This window comes from Grammomys surdaster, unplaced genomic scaffold (assembly GCF_004785775.1).
Source record: "Grammomys surdaster isolate TR1022 unplaced genomic scaffold, NIH_TR_1.0 273, whole genome shotgun sequence".
Classification (NCBI taxonomy): domain Eukaryota; kingdom Metazoa; phylum Chordata; class Mammalia; order Rodentia; family Muridae; genus Grammomys; species Grammomys surdaster.
The window spans coordinates 2,846,789-2,868,025 of record NW_021604714.1 but is presented as its reverse complement, the minus strand read 5'-3'; the positions used below and the strand labels follow the sequence as shown (position 1 = coordinate 2,868,025).

The window sequence follows — 21,237 nt, the reverse complement described above, 5'->3', positions numbered from 1 at the left end:
TCCTGTGCTCCGGGCTCTCTTTACTATACTACAGATGCCGTGCCAGCTAGAGGAGCCCAGCTCTGCCTAACAAGAGCTCTGAACAGTTCTCCCAAAGCCCGATGCTTTTGTGTGTACACACAGACAGAAGCCTACAGTACGGGAAGCTCCCTCTGCCTCCCCGAGACCCTTTAGCTAGCACAGCTTCAGGCGGACCTTCCAAACCCGGAACGAATCTTCTAGGTTAATTTTTTCTTTTTTAATGCCTCCCCCCTTTACTCTCTGTCTCTCATTCCCGGCTTTACCCCAAATTGTATTTCCAGCCAGCACATGACTGACACCATGATCCAGACAAAGAGCTCTGCCCTTGGCACCTGTCAGAAGGGTGTCCTTTTGTCAAGCAGTCTGTCACCCCTCCGAGCGGTACCTCGACTCCCATGCAGCCTCCCCGTCATGGTGGAGACTGCCGCATGGTTTTCCAGCTTGTGGAGATGAAAAGGTCTCTGCTCTTGGCCAGCCGCACCATGAGGCGGCCTACATAGAAGCCACTGATCTGGCCCACGCCATCATTTCTGCCCATGGACAGGAGGAATGTTAGTGCACCTAGGAGGCAGACACACAAAGCAAGATGATGCTTGAGACTCCAGCAGGCAGCCATGCATAATACCCTTTAGGAAAGCAAGTCGTGTGTGTGTGTGTGTGTGTGTGTATGTGTGTGTGTACAGCAACCATGCATGCCCTTAAGAAAGCAAATCAGATGTTTGGTGCGTGTGTTTGTGTAGTGCAGAGCAGGGGACAACCTGAGCTGTCATTCTTCAGGTGATATTCACGGTTTTCTTTAAAACTGGATTTTATTTTTCTACTGATCACAAGGGCCAAGTCTTTTGTCTTTTTCTTAATATGTGTTCTAGGCATCAAACTAGGATCCTCCCTGTAGGTACTTCACCGACTGAGCCATCTCCCCAGCCTCTTTTGTTAGCAATGCTACCAGTGAGACCCGGGGCTTCAGTGTGCCAGGCAAGAATTCTACCACCAAGCTACAGCCAATGGCATGTTTGGTTTTAAAGAGACTTTGTACCGAGGCCTGCAATCCAGTGGTCATTCACCCGACAGACCCCAAAACCCTCTGCATATCTAATCCCAAACTTCAGCAACCTTAAGGTACCCACGCTTTCCTCACCTGGCTTGTAGGCTTTGAGGGGCCTCTGCTTCATGGAGTTGACAATGTTGGCCACGGCAATGTTGGCGTGCAGGCCAGCATGATAGGCCATCTTGGGCTCCTTGATATCAGCACAATCACCAATGGCATAAATATTGCTGTAACCTTCCACCTGGAGGAACTCATTCACTCTCAGAGCACCGTTGCTGGCCAGCTTACTCTCTGCTGGACAAAATGATGCCATGTTAAGTCGCCTCCGAAATAGAGGGATGAGTGTAGGGAGTGGGTCCAGTCACCTCGGAAATATATGGTAAGAAGAAACACCCCCCAGCCAGGTGGTGGTGGCACACGCCTGTAATCCCAGCACTTGGGAGGCAGAAGGCAGGCGGATTTCTGAGTTTGAGGCTACCCTGGTCTACAGAGTGAGTTCCAGTATACCCAGGGCTACACAGAGAAACCCTGTCTTGAAAAATCCAAAAAAAAAAAAAAAAAAAGAAGAAGAAGAAGAAGAAGAAGAAGAAGAAGAAGAAGAAGAAGAAGTAACACCCCCACCTGCTGTTATCCAGCCTGAAGTCCGCACCCAAGACCCTGCCTGCCGAAGCAAGCCTAACCCACAAGAACAGAGACAGAGCACTGGAAAACCCCCTCATACAAAACAATACAAACCACAAAACTCTGCAAGTCCCCCGGCTTCCTAAGTCTTTAACTGCCTTTGGAACATCCATCACAATTTCAGAACACACATAACCCTTTCCTAAACGACAAACAGCTTCCCTTAAAGGGACTGAAAAGAACTTAGCTTTGGAAATACAACAGAATAATGAGATGCTAAACCCTGGGTTTTTTGTCCACTACCCCTGTGGACTGGCTTCCTTCTGGATTGAGAACTAACTTCCTGTTGGATGTGGCAGAGACTGATCAGGGAAGGATGTTGGCAGTGAATGACAGGTACCTGAGATGCCGAGCGACCATGGAGCTTGGCCCCCGAGTCTTACTCTCCTGTGTAGATACTTAAATATGCATCAGTCCACTGTCTAACTACTGAACTTTAAGAGATGAGGCCACATTAAGGTCCTGACTCCTCCAAACGAAGGTTCAGAATGAAGTGGCCCAAGGCCTGGATCTGGATTTGGAGAGGGCAGGGTACCTGTGGCTGGAGAAAAGCCTGACCTGGGACTTCCTGGGCTTCCTCAACGAAAGCAACAGGAAAAGAGAGGCTGTTCTCACCTCTCTGAAGCCTGTTCCCATCTCTCCCCACTAGGGGGAAGCACTCATCTCGGGGGATTCTGGCCTCCAAGCTGGGGGTGAGGGGCAGCTGGGCTTGGCTCACCTGAATTTAAAGTTCTAGGTCTAATGAACTTCTAGGATAAAAGGAAGAGACACGGGGTGCTGGTTCAGGTAGCAAGGACTGCAAATGCCAGAGCAGCTTAGAGAGCAACCGCTGGGCCACTCACTCACCGAAGGCACTGCGGTAGGCAGAGCTGTTGATCTTGATCCCGGTGCACACAATCACCAGGTTGGTGGCCACCTCCGTGCCCTTGTCCGTCTCCACCTTGATGTACTCCCGATACTCATTGCGAGGCAGTTCCTCCAGGTTGCTCACCCGCTCACCTGTGGAGGGTTCCGTGACAGGAAGCTGGCAGAAGCCAGCACACACCCCGGTAGACCAAGGGGAAAGAGAGTACTCCCTCATGACTCTCCCTCCATCCACTCTCCTGAGCAGGAGGATCTGGACATATGTCCCCAAGGGATCCTTCTGAAGGAAAGTTCCAGGAAGCTGTGAGAGGGAAGCAAAGCCAAGCTTCCCACGTTCGAGGAAACACCACTCAACGGAAGGCCCCTTCCTTCTCGGAACGACAGCTTGCCCATCCTAAGCAGAAGGCCTCTCAGTACAACATACACCAGAAAGCAGAGAAAGGACTCAGTTGGTATTGGGCTTGAAGAACATGCAGAGAGCCCTGTGTCTATTTCCAGCACGACATAAACTAAGCATAGTGTATGCCAGTACTCTGGAAATGGAGGGAGGAGGATTGGACGCTCAAAGGTCTCCTTGGCTACACAGTTTAAGGCCATAAGGCCAGACAGTGGTCTACACGAGATATTCTTTCTCAAAATTAAATATAGACATATATATGGCGGGGCTGGAGAGAGGGCTCAGTGGTTAAGAACACTGGTACTCTTCCAGGAGATCCAGATTTGATTCCCACCATCCAAACAGAAGCTAAAAACCATCTGTAACTCCGGTTCAAGGGGATCTGATCCCTTCCTCTGGTCTCCATAGGCACCAGGAACACTCATGGTACACAGACAAAACATAAAAAAATTACTAAAGGATGGATGGATGGATGGATGGATGGATGGATGGATGGATGGATGGATGGCAAACAGCAGAGAAAGTGAGGAAACCTGTCTGAAAGTAAAGTGCTTCCAGTCCTCCATGACCAGTTACCAATGGAGGCTGTGATAGCTGAGAGGGGTTTCCACGGCAACCGCCTCACAGCCTTCAGAGAGGACATGAAGGTGACACCCAGGTGTCATCCCACTCCAAACGCTGGGAAGTTCTGTCTTTTCCAGCTCTGGACATAAAGCCACACTCAAGAAGGGCAGTGGTGGTGCATACCTCTAGTCCCAGCACTTAAGAGGGCAGAGGCAGGCGGATCTCTGAGTTTGAGGCCAGCCTGATCTACAGAGTGAGTTCCAGGACAGCCAGGGCTACACAGAGAAACCTTGAAGGAAGGAAGGAAGGAAGGAAGGAAGGAAAGAAGGAAGGAAGGAAGGAATTAAGACACACGCAATGCCTCAGATTACAAGTCTGTTCTCTCTTACACAGAGACATCAAAAATGAAAACATGGGCCAATGCTTTAGAAGAACATAACTCAGTCAGTAAATAGCATCCACCTGTCCCTGTCCTAAGTAACAGCGGGGAACTGCTGCACCCTGTGACTCCAGGTGGACACAGCTCAAGCAGACTCTGATGCTTGAGATGCCTGCTGCTCTCCAGATACAGTGGGAAAGACGGAGCCTGTGTGGATGTACCACCCCTACCAGCAGCCATGGCTGGGGCTCTGGGCAATGTATCAGCAGTTGGAGAAGGGGGCTGGGGGTGGGGGAGCTGGGCAAGAGGGGCAAAGTCTCACGTACTCAGCAGCAGCTGAACACCCTTCCGGAGGAGGATCTCCTTCACTTCCTGCCGCACACAGGGCAGGAGCTCCTTGTCAGCCAGGGGTACTCTGGAGTGGATAAGAGTGACCTGGGACCAAAAAAAAAAAAAAACAACCCACAGGGCTTCAGAGGGAAGCCTCTGCGTCTCCTCTTCTACTTCCCACGTAATACTGAGGAGACCGAGCATCAGCTAGGAACTCTGCTGGGTTCAGGGCCCCAGCCCACCTCAGTACCCATTACTCAGTGCCCCTAAAGCAGAGGATCAGCCATGTGTCCCTGTACAAACCCACACCTCACCTAAGGCAAAGGGACAGTTCTTTCAGGATATACAAATGTATAATCACCACATAAGCTGCTGGCATTCCAATGTGAGTACCAGCCTGATAGCAACACTAACCAAGTTCTATCTATTGATTTGTTTGCTTGCTTATCTTATTTATTTATTTATTTATTTATTTATTTATTTATTTATTTAAAGACAGGGTTTCTCTGTATAGCCCTGGCTGTCCTGGAATTCACTCTGTAGACCAGACCGGCCTCGAACTCAGAGATCTGCCTGAATCTGCTTCCTGAGTGCTGGGATTAAAGGTGTTCACCACCACCGCCCAGCTAAGTAAAACTTTTAAATTATTTTATTTTGTTTTTTTTTTTTGAGACAGGATCTCTCTGTGTTAGTGGTTCAACCTGTGGATCACAACTCTTAGGGGTCACCTAAGTCCATCAGAAATATCAGATATTTAATTTACATGATGATTCATAACAATAGCGAAAGTACAGTTAGGAAGTAGCAACGAAAATAATTTTATGGTTGGGTGTCAGCACACCATGAGGAAATATATTAAAGGGTTGTAACATCAGGAATGTCGAGAACCACTGCTCTATGTAGCCCGGGCTGTCCCAGAACTAGCTAGGTAGACCAGATTGGCCTCAAACTCAGAGATCCTCCTGACTGTGCCTCACAGGTGCTGAAATTAAAGGTGTGTGCCACTGTGCGTGGCTCTAAATAAAAATATGATAAAGAAGGTAGCTTGGTACACGCCAACCCCACAACAGTGGGTGGGTCTATAGGGCTCTTCCATGCCTACCTATGCAACACAGATCTCATACCGAGTTAGCTGAAATGTACTACTTCAGTCTTTGCCCCTGAGGCTTGGCAAGAATAACCCCATCTGTCCCTGGCCGCTGGCACAGAGCTCTTAAGCCCTGCTGGTGCTGGGAACGCCGTGTGTTCTGATATTTGGCTGCAATTCCCAACTCAGAACTTCTGAGCTCTTTGTGATTCTCTGAATGATAAAACTGCTGAATGCCTTGGAACTTCCAGAGTGACAGACTCATCCTTCATTCTGATGAGACAACAGCCTCAGACTCAAACCATGATGGGAGTTTCCAGTCCCTACCCCAATCCCCCAGGAGACAGAAGGGAGCTAGATCTGGGAGATCCACGGTCCATCATGGCTTCCCAATTAGGCCTTCAGGGCTTAGAGGGCCTCTACATGCATGACCGTGGCCAGGTGGCACACCCCAATTTGAGGGAGAAAGAAGCCCCTGTGCTTGGGTCTTCTTTATCTGGCTGTTCATTTATGTTCTTAAAGGCTTACTTTATTAATTTTTAGTTACATGTATAGGTGTCTGGTTGCGGATATGTGCACCTGAGTGCAGTGCCTGTTGAGTCCAGAAGAGGGCATCAGATCCTTTGGAGCTGGAGTGACGGGCAGTGTGAGCCTCAGATGTGGGTGCTGAGAACCAAACCTGGGTCCCCTGCATAAGCAATGAGCTCTTAACCACTGAGTCGTCTCTCCAGCCCCATCTGTGTCCTTTAAAACATCCTTTGTGGTAGGTAAGTCAGCAATGCTAAGTGTGGTAGTTTGAATAAAAAATGGCCCCATAAACTCAGGGACTCACGCTATTAGGAGGTGTGGCATTATTGGAGGAAGTATGTCACTGGGGGTGGGTCTTGAAGTTTCAGAAACACAAGGCAGGCCAAGTGTGTCTCACTATCTCATCCTGCAGATCCAGATGTAGAACTCTCAGCTCTCCTTCTCCAGCGCCATGTCTGCCTGGGATGCTGCCATGCTTCCCGCCATGATGACAATGGACTGAACCTCTGAACTGTAAGCCAGCCTCAGTTAAATGTTTTCCTTTATAAGAGTTGTCGTGGTCAGGTCTGGAGAGGCTCACTGGATGGCTCGGTGGTTAAGAACATTTGCTGTTCTTATAGAGGACCTGGGTTAGATTCCCCCACAACCCACATGGCAGCTCACAACTGTCTATTACTCCAGTTTAAGGGGATCCTAGGCCCGCCTCTGGCTTCCACATGTACTGCATTCTCATGGTGCACAGACATACATGTAGGCAAAGCACCCATACACATAAAATACAAATAAAAAAAATCTCTTAACACAAAAGCTGTTATGGCCATATGTCTCTTCACAGTAATGACACCCGAAGACAGTAAGCAAGCTGCATCTCTGGGGTCTATAAGACACTCTGGCCACTGTAAAGCCCGCTGGGAGGAACTTCCCATTTATGGCTGGGTCAGGCGGCAGTGCTGGTAAGCCTGGGACCTACCACTCCACAGTCATCTGCGGTGCAAACAGCCTTGTGGGGCTTGATCTATGGTATGTGCTGATCCCAGGGAGTTGGAGTTGAAGAGCATTGTGGGATAACCCACTGGTGTTAGGAGGACTGGTCAGTATTGGGAGAGACCTGCTCTTCTCACCAGAGAAGCACTGAGAACAAGCAGCAGACGGCGCGTTTCCCCTACACAACACTCATGCATCAAAATGAATACTTTAACTACATCCATCAGTCACCATAATTTCCAGCCATTTGTCAGAGAGTAAGCATATAATTCAATTACCCCGGATTGATTTTCCTTTTCAAAGCCAACCGGCTCTCTTGAGGGAGGAGAGTGCTGTTCATGGGCTCTGTGTGGCTCGAAAAGGCTGACCCTCATGAGCCAAGGCTAACCCACAGGAGCCAAGGCTAACCCACAGGAGCCAAGGCTGACCCACATGAGCCAAGGCTAACCCACATGAGCCAAGGCTGACCCACATGAGCTGAGGCTGACCCACATGAGGTACCAGGAGGCCCTGGCCTGCAGAAGTACATCTATCATTTAACCTTTACCATTTAAGAAGCTTAGACCCTTCTCTCTCTAAGGTGCCAGCTTGGTTCCTATCTCTCCAGCATTAAGAGTCAGGGGAAGCTGTTGCCACCGTTCCATGGGTAGAAGAAACTGAGACTGAGTCCTTCCCTGGTGTGGGTAGCTCTCCCAATGCCCTGAGCATGGACCTCCACATGGCTGTCCAGGGTGAGGGCTGTCAATCAAACACACCAAGAAGCCTCACAGCAAAAAGAGGTTATCAAAGAACATCCAGGCATCATCCTAAGGGAGACGTGGGAGCTTGGGCCTATGGGACATCTCCCTGGCCCTCCTCTCCCCACAGTCAGGGCTCTCCACAGCCAAGAGTCTAAGCAGGAGGCTCTCCCTCACTGCGTGGGAAAATGGCTCGCAGAATTGCTTTTTGTACAAGATGGGAAACATATTCTGCTTATGCAAGCAGAGCTACAGTCTCCCAGGGCCTTGGCAAAGTCCTGGTCCTGCTGGGGTGGCGAGATGGCTGGTCGGGTAAAGGTGCTTGCCCCCAAGCCTGACTGCATGAGTTCGATCCCCAGGGTACACCAGGCGGAAGGAGAAAACCGACTTGAGCAAGTTATCCTCTGACTGCCACACTCACAATGGCACTTGTGCATGTACACATACATACACTCACACAACACTAAATAAATAAACAAACAAACATACATAATACATAGGGTTTTTTTTCTCTAAAAATAAAAAGAAAGCAAGCAAAGCAGCTGTCTGCTAAGAGTTTATAGCCAAGGGGTCTAGCCTCACCTCCTTCTCAGGATATTCGGTTTTAATCTCCGCTGCCATCTCTACTCCAGCAGAGCCGCCTCCCACCACCACGATGAACTGTGAGCGCTGGATCTGCAGAAGGAGGGACCGTGAAACACCGACACACCTTCGTGGCCAAAGAAGGGCTGAACTCTCTCCATATTTGGGCTCCAGGTGGACCTTCTCCCCACCTCAAAAGATCACTGGGGAACCAGGTCGCATGGAGCCACACAAAGCAGGTGAGGTGGGAGACATGCCTATACAAGGGGGTAGCAGGTGAGACAAGCTGGTGACGTACCAGCACATCACACACAGGAATTCTGGGAGAATCTCCCTGCAACTGGGCTTCCTCCAAGGCTGTTTATCCAGCAGCAATGTCTTCCCACAGTCTCCCGAACCGAGCCCTGGCTGTGGCCCACTGCGCTCCAGCCTGCCCACCCTGCCTCACATCTGTTAGTATGACATACCTGCTTCACCATGTCCTCATAGGCCTGGATGGCTGCCTGCTGACAGGACACCTCGTTAAACTTGCCTGGGAAGGGCCCAGTGCTGCCTGTGGCCAGAATAAGATGTGAGAAGGGCAAGGCCTGGAGGAGATAAGGAAAAAGAAATGTGAGAGTAAGCCAGGAAGGAGTGACCGGGCCTCTCCTCCACCCTCAGGACACCGGTGGCCAGGAAGGAGTGACCGGGCCTCTCCTCCACCCTCAGGACACCGGTGGTCAGGAAGGAGTGACCGGGCCTCTCCTCCACCCTCAGGACACCGGTCCTCAGGAAGGAGTGACCGGGCCTCTCCTCCACCCTCAGGACACCGGTGGTCAGGAAGCATTGCAGAGACGAGGCTCTGGCCAGTTCTGTTAGAAGACAAGAAAATACCACACTGATGGGGGTCGTGTAAGGTACCAGAAGCTAAGAAACACCTAAGGAAACATGGGGTGGATAGCTAGCCAGTGTGGGATGAGAGAGCCCCCCCCCAGCAGAATGCCTGGGGAGGGGCCAATAAGCAGGACTTACACCTCCAATTTGGAATCTTCTGGACTTTTTTTAAGATTCACGTATTTATTTTATGCATATGAGTACACTGTAGCTATCTTCAGACACACCAGAAGAGGGCATCGGATCCCATTACAGATGGTTGTGAGCCACCATGTGGTTGCTGGGAATTGAACTCAGGACCTCTGGAAGAGCAGCCAATGCTCTTAACCACTGAGCCATCTCTCCAGCCCTGGTCTTTTGTTTTTGAGACAGGGTCTTGTGTAGCCCAGGCTGTGTAGCTAAGGATGTGACCTTGACTATCTAACCTCCTGCCTCCGGCTCCCATGTAACACGGAATTACATGGCATGCACCGTGCTCCATGCTGAGGACCAACCCCAGGGCTTCATGCACGCTAGCAAGAACTCTGCTAATGGAGCCCCATCCCAATTCCTCTCTCTGATCGTTTAGAACCTTCCCTCTATCATGTCAAAGAGGAGACAATAGCACTTATGTAAACGCTCAGGACAGTGCCTGCTGGCATGTAGGAAAGACTCAGGCAGCCCCAGCCACCATCTTCTTAGGTCTGCTGTGACCAACATGATAAAGAATGTACTTTTGAGTGGCGAGCAGGCCTGGAGCCCACGGATAACTCCTCTTGCACCCTGAGAGGACCCAATCCCACCAGAGCGACCCCCACATACTCACCTCGCCACCCTGGAGCAATACCATCCGGTTCTTCAAGTCTATGCCAATCACTTTGCCCTGGCGAAAGTTGTCCTTGAAGGTCACCGAGTAAGAAATGAATGTCTTTTTGGCAAACCCTGGGAATGGGCACAGAAGATGTCAGGAGTAGAACAGGATTGAAGAATTCCCCAGCCATATACCCACAAGGGTGCTCTTGGCCACAGCCAGGCCAGTGGGTATACCCAGGAGTCCACTCTGTCCTGAAGTGCCCGTCTGGTCCTCAGAAGAACCCAGGCTTTCTCTAAAGCCTCATTATAGGAGACACTTAAGACTGGTGGCTTGAGCTTCTCCGGAATGAATCCAAAGCCTGGAGGAACTTGCCCTAATACAGAGAAAATGGCCCCAGCCCTGACATCATACCCATCACAGACCAGACTATGCTTGCAAAGGAGCAACTCACCGCTCTCCACGGAAGCCCGGAGGGCTGCCACATTGTGATGGAAGGAGTCCTTCATGTCCACCAGCATGAAGGGGACATTCAGCGCCTGCAGCTGGCTGGCGGCCGCTATCCCTCCAAAGCCCCCGCCCACGATCACCACATGGACAGCTCCTGTATCCACGGAGACCTGGGACCCCATCTTGATCTTGGCACTTCTGGGCTGCGAAAAGATACTACATCAGATTCCGGGGAACAGGAGGGAAGGGGTGTCCATGGCAAGAGACAGGTGTCAGCAGGCGTTTTCCCCAGAGCTAACCAATTTGGCTAGTCTAGCTAGGACAGGATCCCCTGTCTCTCTGCCCTTTTAGGGATGGAATTGCACGTGGGCTGCCACGCTCACTTGGCATTTTATTGGGTGCCGAGGATCCAAATTCAGTGACCACACTGGTGTGGCAATTGCTTTAACCACTGTGCTGTCTCCCCAGTCCCACGAAATTTACAAAATTCCAATTCCGTGGACACAGAATTAAATTAAATAAGAATAGGGAACAGTCGGGGCTGGAGAGATGGCTCAGCGGTTAAGAGCACTGACTGCTCTTCCAGAGGTCCTGAGTTCAAATCCCAGCAACCACATGGTGGCTCACAACCATCCGTAATGAGATCTGATGCCCTCTTCTGGTGTGTCTGAAGCCAGCTACAGTGTACTCATCAATAAAATAAATAAATATTAAAAAAAAAAAAAAAAAAGAATAGGGAACAGTCTGCTCTCACCCCACCAAAAACACCAGCTCCCTCCTCTGGAGGCGTCCCGACCCTCCCCAGAGCCATTCTATACACCACGGTCATGACTATCAAACTGTTCTTCAATTTGTCTTTCCTAAATGTACAGCATCAGAGATTTCCGAAGAGGAAGCAATGTCTACTTGACATACACATACAGAGTACACTCTTGCTGTGGATCATGGGGTCAGACAGACAGGCGTGACCCCCAGCCTCAGAAGCAGAGCTCAGATGAGCAAGGTGACATAGTAAGTGGGGAAGACCAATGACCTCAGTGTTTGATCCCCAGAACACCGTAGAAGAACACTGGTTCTCCCAAAAGTTATCTTCTGACAATGCATGCCCCTCCCCAACAATATCATACACATACAGTAGTAATTACTAAATAAATCTTCTCTTAAAAAGCAGAGTTTAGAACATCAAAGAAACCACATAGCAAAAACCACGCAGGAAGCTGGGCAGGTAGGTGAACAAGAAATAGTAGCTTTGCCTGTGGGGAACCGAAGAAGCCACATCTCATGGAAAATAAATCCTTTAACTTCCATGTTACAAATACTGGAATGACACTGTGCTGGGAGCCTAGGTCACCAGCGTGAGCCCCAGATTAAAGGGAGCCACTGACGGCCTATGGTAAGCATCTTGAAACATAGGATGCTACTATGGCTTACTGTGTTCCTCAACGAGCACACATTGGAAACATAATCTCCAACATGACAACGGAGAGTTGACCCTCATGGAAGGTGTTTAGGTCACGAAAGTCCCACCTATGAATAGATATTTGCTAACTATAAAAGATGCTGAGGGGCCGGTGAGATGGCTTAGCTGGTAAAAGGGCCTGCCACCAAGCCTGCCAACAAGAGTTCAATCCCCAGCTCTCTCATGATGAAAATCAACTTTTGAAAGTTGTCCTCCACACATCCACCCTGACAAGTGCACATATGGACACACACACACACACCTTCACACATGTGTGCACATACAAAATAAATAACATGAAAACATAAATGTAATTTTTAAAAATCAGGCCCAGATGCTTCAAGTATGGCAACTTGTTCTTTTTTGCCTTCCCCACAGGAAGGTGCAGCAGGAAGGCTCGTGCCAGAGGCTGACACCTTAACTTTGGACTTCTAGCCTTTAGAACCACGAGCAAGTTGGGTGTGGTGACGCATACCTTTGATCCTAGCATTCAGGAGGCAGAGGCAAGCGTAGCTCTGTGAGTTCAAGGACAGCCTGGTCTAGAAAGTGAGTTCCAGGACAACTAGGACTGCTAAACAGAGAAACCCTGTCTTGGAAAGAAAAGAAATAAAACAAAAAACAAAACAAAACAAAAAAAAAACAGAACCGTGAGCCCATAAGTGTTCTGCTCATTATAAATGAAAAAGAGGCATTCTGTAACAATGTCACAAAAAGATTAAGATTGCATGGCATGAGCCAAGGCCAGTAAGGTATAGGGGGAGGAGCCTGCAGTGGGGTGGGTCTCTCTAAAGCAGCAATCCCCCCCCACACACACACCCAGGGACAGCTAGGGGATATGATCTAAGACATAGAAGTGGGAGAGAAAGGCCTGCTGGGAAAAACCTCATGACTATCTGAAGTGAGGAAAAGGGGTTAGAAAAACACTAGCTATCAGGTAGACGGTGCTGAGGGGAGAACAAGCCCTGGGGGAGGTTTTTGAGGAGAGACAAGAGATCAAGCATCTGAGGAGTGTGTCTACGATGGGTGTGGCCCGAGCTTGAGGCTCACCCCTGGACTGAGGCGGGCTACCCAGTTCCAGCCAACTGAGAAGAAACCTTAGTTGAACCCTTGGGTGCTCAAATTCCATAGCCTTTGGCCCAGAGCCAGATGTGGAGGCATCAGGCAAAGGAAAGCAACAGTCTAGGGCACTAAACACAGAACTGCTGAGCCCAGAGGGAAACACAGGCTCAAGTTGCCCGGGCTCCCACCCAGTACCTCCATGAAGTGGTCAGGGCCACGTCAGTATCCTGGAGTCTGCCCCTATGAGAGACTGGGATTTGTCTCCAGAGACGAACATACCAAGTGGCCTTGAGACAGCCTGAGGGGTTGCCAGTGTAGAAGGAGCCACCCACCCATGTAAGGGTCACATCCCTGCAGCTGAGGTCTAGACAGCTGGGAAAGGGTAGCTGGGTGGTACTGTCTCAGACCAGAGGACATCAGACTTCCTCCAACCTGGGCCAAGTCACAGGAAGGGACTCTAGGGACAGAAATGCTAAAGAGAGGCCCAGCTACTCTGTGAGCTTCAGAGAAGGACACCAATAGTGCCATTTGGGGAACATAAGAAAGGAGTAACTTAGACACAGTGGTCCGTGCCTACAATCCCTGCACCTCGGAGGTAGAGGCAGGGAGAACAGAAGCTCAAGGTCATCCTCATATATATATATGGCAAGTTCAGAGTCAGTCTGGCCTACATAAAGGCTACTTTAAAAAATCCCAGCACTTGGAAAGCAGAGGCAGGCAGAACTCCGAGTTCGAGTTCGAGACCAGCCTGGTTTACAGACTCAGCTAGGGACTACTCGGAGAAACCCCATCTTAATAAAAGCCAAAGAAACCAAACCAAACCAAACCAAACCAAACCAAACCAAACCAAACCAAACCAAACCAAACCAGAAGTCTTGGGAGGCAGCTCAGCGGGCAAAGTGCCTACTATGCAAGCATGACAACCTGAGTTCTAGCCACAGCGCCTACATAAAAAGCCAGGTGCTGTAGTGAGCACTCGGTGGGGTGGGGGTGGAGGGCTCCGAGAGCTCACTGGCCAGCCAGCCTAGTGGAATGGGTGAGCCCCAGGTCCAAGTGAGACACCCTGTCTCAAACACAATGTGGATACCTCCTAAGAAATGACACCCAACAACCTTTGGCCTCCAAGTAAACACGCACACGTACGCGCACACACACACACACACACACACACAGAGAGAGAGAGAGAGAGAGAGAGAGAGAGAGAGAGAGAGAGAGAGAGAGAAATGGACTCCTAGCTTGAAGGACAAGCTCAAACCCCTGAGCAGCTTTTTGAGAGAGTATGTCCCAGCCCATCTGGGACTGTCTCCGGAGGCACTGTGTCACGACAGGGCCACCCACTATCTGATCATCTGTGTGGCCAGAGGGAGCCCCACTCTTCTCTGAGCTTTGTTTTACTCTTTTTAAAATTAATTTATCTTATTTTGTGTGTCTGAGTGCTTGCCTGCATGTGTGTCTGTGCACCACAGCATGCTTGGTGCCTGGAAGGCCAGAAGGGGATGTGGGATCCCCGTGGAGCTGGGTTACACAGATGGTTGTGAGCTGTGGGCTCTGGGAATGGAACCCAAGTTCAGCCAAGAGCAGCCACTGCTCTTAATCACCAAACCATCAATTGAGAACCCTTAGTTTGTCTGTTTTAATCAGAGCTCTCAGGGTCCGCTCAGCATTGACATGCATGAGATAGCTTTATACACACAGGATTGATTCTAAGACATAGAAACCCCGGGACTGTTTCCCAAATCGTCCCGCCCATGCAGGATAGATCATGATTAGAACTCATGCTGTTTACACTTGGTGCTGGGGCCGGGAGAGCTCTGCATCGGGGGATTTGAAGGGGACTTGAGGTTATTTCTCATTGGCTAAGTGGCCTCTAAGACACCAAGGCTTCAGCATCCCACCCATCTGACAGATTAGGAGACTGAGTCGCTGACAGGCTCCCTCTTCTCCTTTAACTCCTCAGAGGGCTACCCTGAGCTAATTGCTAGTATTCAGCAGGCTGAATATGCCAACCGAATAGAAGGTGAATATTCGGGAGGACATGGGTACTCAGCCAGAAACAAGAATGGACACCGGTAGGTTAGCAGGGCTTGGAAGCATGGAAGGTCATAAGGTGGACCACGGTGGGGTATCTTCCGCTTGCCTCCTTCTGTGCGGGCTCAGTCCTGCCCTGACCCAGCAGTCAGCTGTAAGGTCAGAAGTGGGTAGTTCAAGATACATGTGGCAAAAACGTGGGTAAAGCTGGTGACAGGCCAGCACAGACATCACTAAGAGCGCATCACGACAGATTGGCCAACAAACCTGCCCTTGCGTCTCCTGAGAACGACTTTTCTGGGAGGGGTGTGCCAACATCTACTGAGCCAAAGGAAGGGGTTAAGCAAGCCCCGGATGCCTCCTTCCTCAGCACCTAGCAACTCTCCCCAAATGTAACCCTTTGCTATGCTCACCCCAACCAGCCCCCACTAAAGCCAAACTGCTGTTCTGGGTCTCTCAGCCTTGAGGGCCTCAGAGCAAAATGCCAAGAAAAAGGGAGGCTGTGTCACTCCCTGCTGGTCTCTCTCCTCCACTGACCTCTGGCACCCTCACTCCGGGGATAAAAAGGCCAGTGACTCTCCAGAACATTTCAGCTCCTTGCCCAACACTTGGACACACTCATTGTCCTTGGCTTTTCTCTGTCCATTCTTGGCTTCCCCTCTCCGGAACAGGGGTGGGGGGCAGGCTCCTCTTTGCTTGGGCCATGACCTACTTGGCCAGCCACCTAAAACCACAGTCTTGGGCTGCAGAACCTCCACCTCCAGCTGCAGACCCCAAATGCAGCCCTGGAATGAATGACTGGATACTTGTGTCTTCTTATGTGCCAGTCAGGCTGGGTCAACAGTCCAGACAATCACTGGAAGACTCCATTAACCCACAGAAACCTCCATCGGTGGGAGACTCCAAAAGAAACTGCCACATACTCATACAACCTATTCTCTGTGGCCTGGCTGTCCCGGAACTTGCTCGATAGACCAGACTGGCCTTGAACTCTCAGGGATCTGCCTGCCTCTGCCTCTGAAGCCCTGGGATTAAAGGCCTGTGCCACCAAGCTTGCCCCTGACCTGTTCCCTTTTAAAGGGTGAATAACATTTTTCCATGAAAGGCTTATCCATGGGAAAGTCAAGCAACAGAATCATTGCCTGTAGAGCCTTATGCCCTGTTCAAGCAGTAAGGCACAGCACCTAGGTGTGTGTTCACGTGTGCGATTGCTGCAATGTTTGGCATTCTCTGTCTTTGGCCCGCAGCTTTGTAAATTCATAGGTGTGAGCCGCAGAAGAACGCTCAACCTTTTTCAGACCTGGCCCATTATGACGTGACTAGTGAGTTAACGAGGAATTTCTATTTCCTCTCTTAGCTCTCTCGCTTGGTTTGCTAAACAAGTACGTGTTGGTTTTGCAAAGATAAAATGAGCCTCAAGAGTGAGATAGGCCCTTGGAGATGGCTCAGCTGGTAAAGGGTCTGCTGTACAAGTGTGAGGACCTGAGTTCGTATCCCGAGAACCCACTTAAAAGCTCTGCACTGTAACTCCAGCACTGGGTAAGCAGAGACAAGACAAGCCCCAAAGGTGATTGCTTGGCGGGCCTAACCAAACAAATGAGATTCTGGATGAGAAGAAGCCTGTCTCATTAAAAAAAAAAAAAAAAAAATGGCCTGGAGAGATGGCTCAGAGATTAAGAGCACTGACTGCCCTTCCAGAGGTCCTGAGTTCAATTCCCAGTAACCACATGGTGGCTCACAACCATCTGTAATGGGATCCAATGCCCTCTTCTGGTGTGTCTGAAGAGAGCAACAGTGTACTCACATACATAAAATAAATAAATCTTTAAAAAAAAAATGGGGGGGGGGAGAAACGCGTGGAGGCACAGGTCTGTAGTCCTAGCACTCTGGAGGCAGAAGCAGGCAGATCTGAGTTCAAGGCCAGCCTGGTCTAAATAGAGAGTTCTAGACTAGCTAAGGCCACAACGCGCTTTTTTTTTTTTTTTTTTTTTTTTGGTTTTGGTTTTGGTTTTTCGAGACAAGAGTTTCTCTGTGTAGCCCTGGCTATCCTGGATCTCACTCTGTAGACCAGGCTGGCCTCGAACTCATAAATCCACCTGCCTCTGCCTCCCAAGTGCTGGGATTAAAGGTGTGTGCCACCACTGCCCGGCTACAACGCTTAAAAAATAAAATAGATAAGTATTTACCAATGTTAACTTCAGGTCTACGTAGACACACACACACAAGTTGGACAAGGAAGCTACATATGATGGTACATCATACCTGTGATCCCAGAATTTAGGAGAAGCAGAGGCAGAAGGATCAACATAAGTTCAAGGCTAGCTTCAACTAGTGAATTTCAGGGATATGGAGTAAAACTCTATCTCAAAAAGGAAAATAGTGAGAGAACTCTATTACTGTATGATTTCTTTTTTAATCTTTTATTTACTACCTATGTGTATGGGTGTTTTGACTGCATGTATGCCTGCATGTACGTCTGTACAGCACATACATGCAGCGCCTGCAGGCCAGATCCCCTGGAACTGGAGTTCTAGGCAGTTGTTAGTTACCATGTGGGCACTGGGAATCGAACCAGGGTCCTCTGGAAAAACAACCAGTACTCTTAACCACTAGGTCATCTTTCCAGCCCCATGATTTCTTTAATCAAATATAATTCACGCACACAAGTTACCATTTAAAGTGTAATTTGGCAGGTGTCACTATACTTTCCAGATTGCGTAACCACCACAGCTATCAATCCAGAAAACTTTCAACAGGGTGACAGGACACGCCTGTAAACCCAACCCTCGGGGGCACTGAGGTAGAAGGATAGAGAGTTCTAGGCCAGCCTGGAATGTGTGAGGAACCTGTCTCAGAGAAATCTTTTGGTAAGTACTCATGTTCCTTACCTCTACAGATCTGCCTATCCTACATGTTTTATGCAAGTGGAATTACACAGCACACAACCTCTCGCATCTGGTTCCTTTCCTTGACTTGTATGGTGTCAGTGTTCCTTCTTCACATGACTAAATAACACTATCATATGACCGAGCCAAATTCTTGTGCGTTGCCCAACACTTTAGCTTTCGCTTCACGCATGTGGTGAACAGTGCCTCTGGGGATGGACATCTGTGCGTAAGGTTTTATGTGGACATGCTTCCAAGTTTAGTCTAAGGCTATGGGCCGAGCTGTTGGGTCATGATGACCCTAGCTTTAACTCCCAGCACAGAAGCACAGAAAACCTCAATTAAAACTACTGGGTTCAGAAATATTAGCTTAAAAGAGTGGTCTTCAACTTTCCTAATGCTGCAACCCTTGAACACAGTTCTTCCGGTTGTGGTGACCCTCAACCATACATAACACTATTTTCATTGCTACTTCGTCACTGTAATTTTGCTACTGTTATGAATCAAAAGGCATATATGTGTTTCCCAACAGTCTCAGGTGACCTCTGTGAAAACGTCATTCTGACCCCCAAAGGAGTGGAGACCCACAGGTTGAGAACCGCTGGCTGAAAAGAACTTTTGAGTGCTAGGTGAGTTGTCAGTGGAGTGTTTACCTAGAATGTACAAAGTCCTGGGCTTGAGTCCGAGTCAAACAGGCGTGGTGATGCACGCTTGTAATGCCAGCACTAAACAGGTAGAGGCAGGAGAATCAGAAGTTCAAGGCCAGCCTTGGTTCTATAGTAAGTTTGAGGCTGCCAAGGACTACATGAGGCCCCGTCCCATCCCCCTGCCCATCCCAGGCAAAAAAATAATTCCTAAGTAATTTACCATTGCCCCATCTCCCAAAACCTACACACACATAGACAACGTGGTTCACACTTGACCTTGCCTATCAGCCATTCTCTCTGCCAGACATACAGCCTGATCCCGGGGTAAAGAGACCTTCAGGAATCTGCTGGAACACATTTCTGCCATAGCTCTTCAGAGGTCAAGCTTCAGATAACACACAGGGACCCTGTGCACCCAGGTTAAATCGAGGGCACCCTGCTGACTACTCCCCCAAAATCACAAATACACCGCACAGCCTTTTGAGTCATCCTGGCTTCTACAGAAGGAAGATTTCAACACTGACATACAGGGTCACCATGACTCCACAGTGACCATGACTCCAGATAGAAGAGGCTACTGAAGTGTGACTCAATGGGGCTATGACATCCTTTCCCCCTTCCACTGGGGAAGGGAGACGATGGCTTCCCTCTCTGGACACCAAGGACCAGGCTGACAGTGAGCACTCTAGGGCCAGCTGCTGAGGAATGCACCCCTAAATGTACCCTTGAAGAACACGGAACACTAAACAGACTGGATGAAAGAACTAAGGAATGAAGGAAATGAAGGGCTCACTTCGGCATAGACTCTCCTGTACTCAAACTCTCCCGAGTAACCTGCCCAGCCCTGGCCACTGAAGACCTGGATCTCCCTCCAAACAAGGCCCACTGGCTGTACAGTACTTGATAGGCCCAGTTCTGTCACTCATGGACAAGGAGTCCTGGGAAGAGCTGTCCTCCCAGTGAATAGGAGGTGACTTGTGTCAGTGCTGACATGCAGTCCCTTGGGGGAACTCCTCTAAGAGTGTGGCTGAGCACTTGGGGTGTGTTGGCAGCAGACACAGGCTCATGTTAGAAGCTGATGCTAGCACGTCTTTAATCCCAGCACTTGGGAGGCAGACGCAGGCAGATTTCTGAGTTCAAGGCCAGCCTGGTCTACAGAGTGAGTTCCAGGACAGCCAGAACTACACAGTGAAACCCTGTCTCGAAAAACAAAACAAAAAAACAAACAAGAAGCTGATGCTAGCCTTGGAGTATAGGTGCTGAATGCGGCGATCTGGAAGTTTCTTCTCAAACTACACCTGACCTCCCCTGGGTGCCTCAGCTCTTAGGACAGCTGAGCACTCCCACATCCCCCTTAAATCTCAGGGTCAAAGTGATCTTAGGGGGCTATGGGGATGTGTTGAGTGTCTTGAAAAGAACAGGGAGGGGGATGAAGAAAGAGAGAGGGGCAATGGGAAAGGGGAAGATAGAGGAGAGGGGGAAAAGGGGAGAGAGAAAGAGAGAGGGAGAGAGAGGGAGAGAGAGGGAGAGAGAGGGAGAGGGAGGGAGAGAGAGAGAGAGAGAGAGAGAGAGAGAGAGAGAGAGAGAGAGAGACAGAGAGACAGAGAGACAGAGAGACAGAGAGACAGAGAGAGAAGAGAGAAGGGATTCAGTCATTTTAGCCATGGCTGGTCTTATTTTGACAGAACCCCTCCTTCACAGGGGGGCGGGGTGAAGCAGGCCTACAAGGCACTGAATCGATGAGCCCCTGCTCTCTTTCCCTGAAACCCCTAAGGGTCTCCCGCTGCGCTCAGACCTCAGTCCTTCTGCCTGAGCCCCTCCCAAGATCAAGGCCACGCCTGACACGCTTCCCCTGCGAGTCTTGCTCCCTCAGGACCCCAAGTTCCCAGACAGACTTAGCGGGGATTTAGGGGCAGTGAATCTCGAGGAACCCGGTCCCCCGGGTCGGCGTTGGGTATCCTAGGCAACGGCCCCTCCTAATTCCGCGGCCCCTGTCTTGCCTACTGTCCCCCACGTCGCGCGCGGGAACAAGGGCCCCAAGCGACCTCACCTGTAGCAGTCCGAGCGTCTTCCGGCCCGGAGGCCCCGGGTCGGGGCGTGCCCATCACTGTCCCCGGCTCGCAGCCCCGCCCCGAGCCCCGCCCCGAGCCCCGCCCCGAGCCCCGCCCCTCCAGCGGCCCTGGAACTGACCTTGACCAGCCGCTCCCTACTTGGACACAACGTCAGCGTCACCGCAGCCTACTAGCCTTTCAGCTGGCCAAGATCCTGCGCCCTAGTTATGCCTGGGTTTCTGGGAGACACCCGTAGGTCCTCCCCTCCAAGCCCCCCAACACACACACACACACACACACACACTCACACATACACACACACACACACACACACACACTAGCTGTACCATCTGCACACATGTGCATATATATAGGCTGAACGCCTGCTGGATGCCCAGTCCTGGGTACTGCACTGGGGTTTTAAAATGAAGAGCAGAACAGGTTTATCTTTTGGTTATGTGATAGCCTGGGGAAAGAAGGGGTTAAACACAAAACTCAGGAGCTGTTTGCCTATCCCCAAAGCCCTGAATTTGTTACCCATGAAAGCAGAGCATGGAGGTAGGTGCCTGTAATCCTAGCATTTAGGAAGTGGAGGCAGGAGGGTTAGAAATTCAAGGTCATCCTTGGCTACTGAGGCCACTTTGGGCTTCCTGAGATCCTGTCTAAAAATGAAGCCATCAAACCACATCTCTGTTGAGTTCGAGGCCAGCCCACTCCACAGCGAGAGTTCCAGGGTATCCAGGGCTACCCAGAGAAACCCTGTCTTGAAAAACCTAGAAAAACAAAACAAAAC

The 21,237-nt window shown here is 50.1% G+C and overlaps 1 protein-coding gene across 2 annotated transcripts; it reads right to left on the bottom strand.

Annotated features, from left to right (window-relative positions):
• Positions 1 to 216: 216 nt before the first annotated feature.
• Aifm2 (apoptosis inducing factor mitochondria associated 2) lies at positions 217 to 20,526 on the bottom strand. Of its 2 annotated transcripts, none has more exons than XM_028776863.1 (9): positions 20,444 to 20,526; positions 10,320 to 10,518; positions 9,881 to 9,996; positions 8,670 to 8,789; positions 8,203 to 8,295; positions 4,281 to 4,389; positions 2,597 to 2,749; positions 1,160 to 1,360; positions 217 to 582 (listed from the first exon to the last, which is right to left on the bottom strand). In XM_028776863.1, exons 2-9 carry the CDS (start codon positions 10,495 to 10,497, stop codon positions 431 to 433), a joined length of 1,122 nt encoding a protein of 373 aa, XP_028632696.1. In that variant the 5' UTR covers positions 10,498 to 10,518; positions 20,444 to 20,526; the 3' UTR covers positions 217 to 430. The 2 variants fall into 2 exon arrangements, with proteins under 2 accessions (XP_028632696.1, XP_028632695.1); XM_028776862.1 differs by having other exon boundaries at positions 1,160 to 1,363; positions 20,444 to 20,475.
• Between the last annotated feature and the right edge of the window lie 711 nt (positions 20,527 to 21,237).

Excerpts from the sequence above, each read along its gene's own strand:
- Aifm2 (XM_028776862.1), bottom strand. The coding sequence starts at position 10,497 with ATGGGGTCCCAGGTCTCCGTGGATACAGGAGCTGTCCATGTGGTGATC. Across the intron at positions 4,390-8,202 it reads CCGAATATCCTGAGAAGGAG|GTCACTCTTATCCACTCCAG; the intron begins GTGAGGCTAGAC and ends TTTTGGTCCCAG. Across the intron at positions 1,364-2,596 it reads TGCCTACCGCAGTGCCTTCG|CAGAGAGTAAGCTGGCCAGC; the intron begins GTGAGTGAGTGG and ends CATTTTGTCCAG.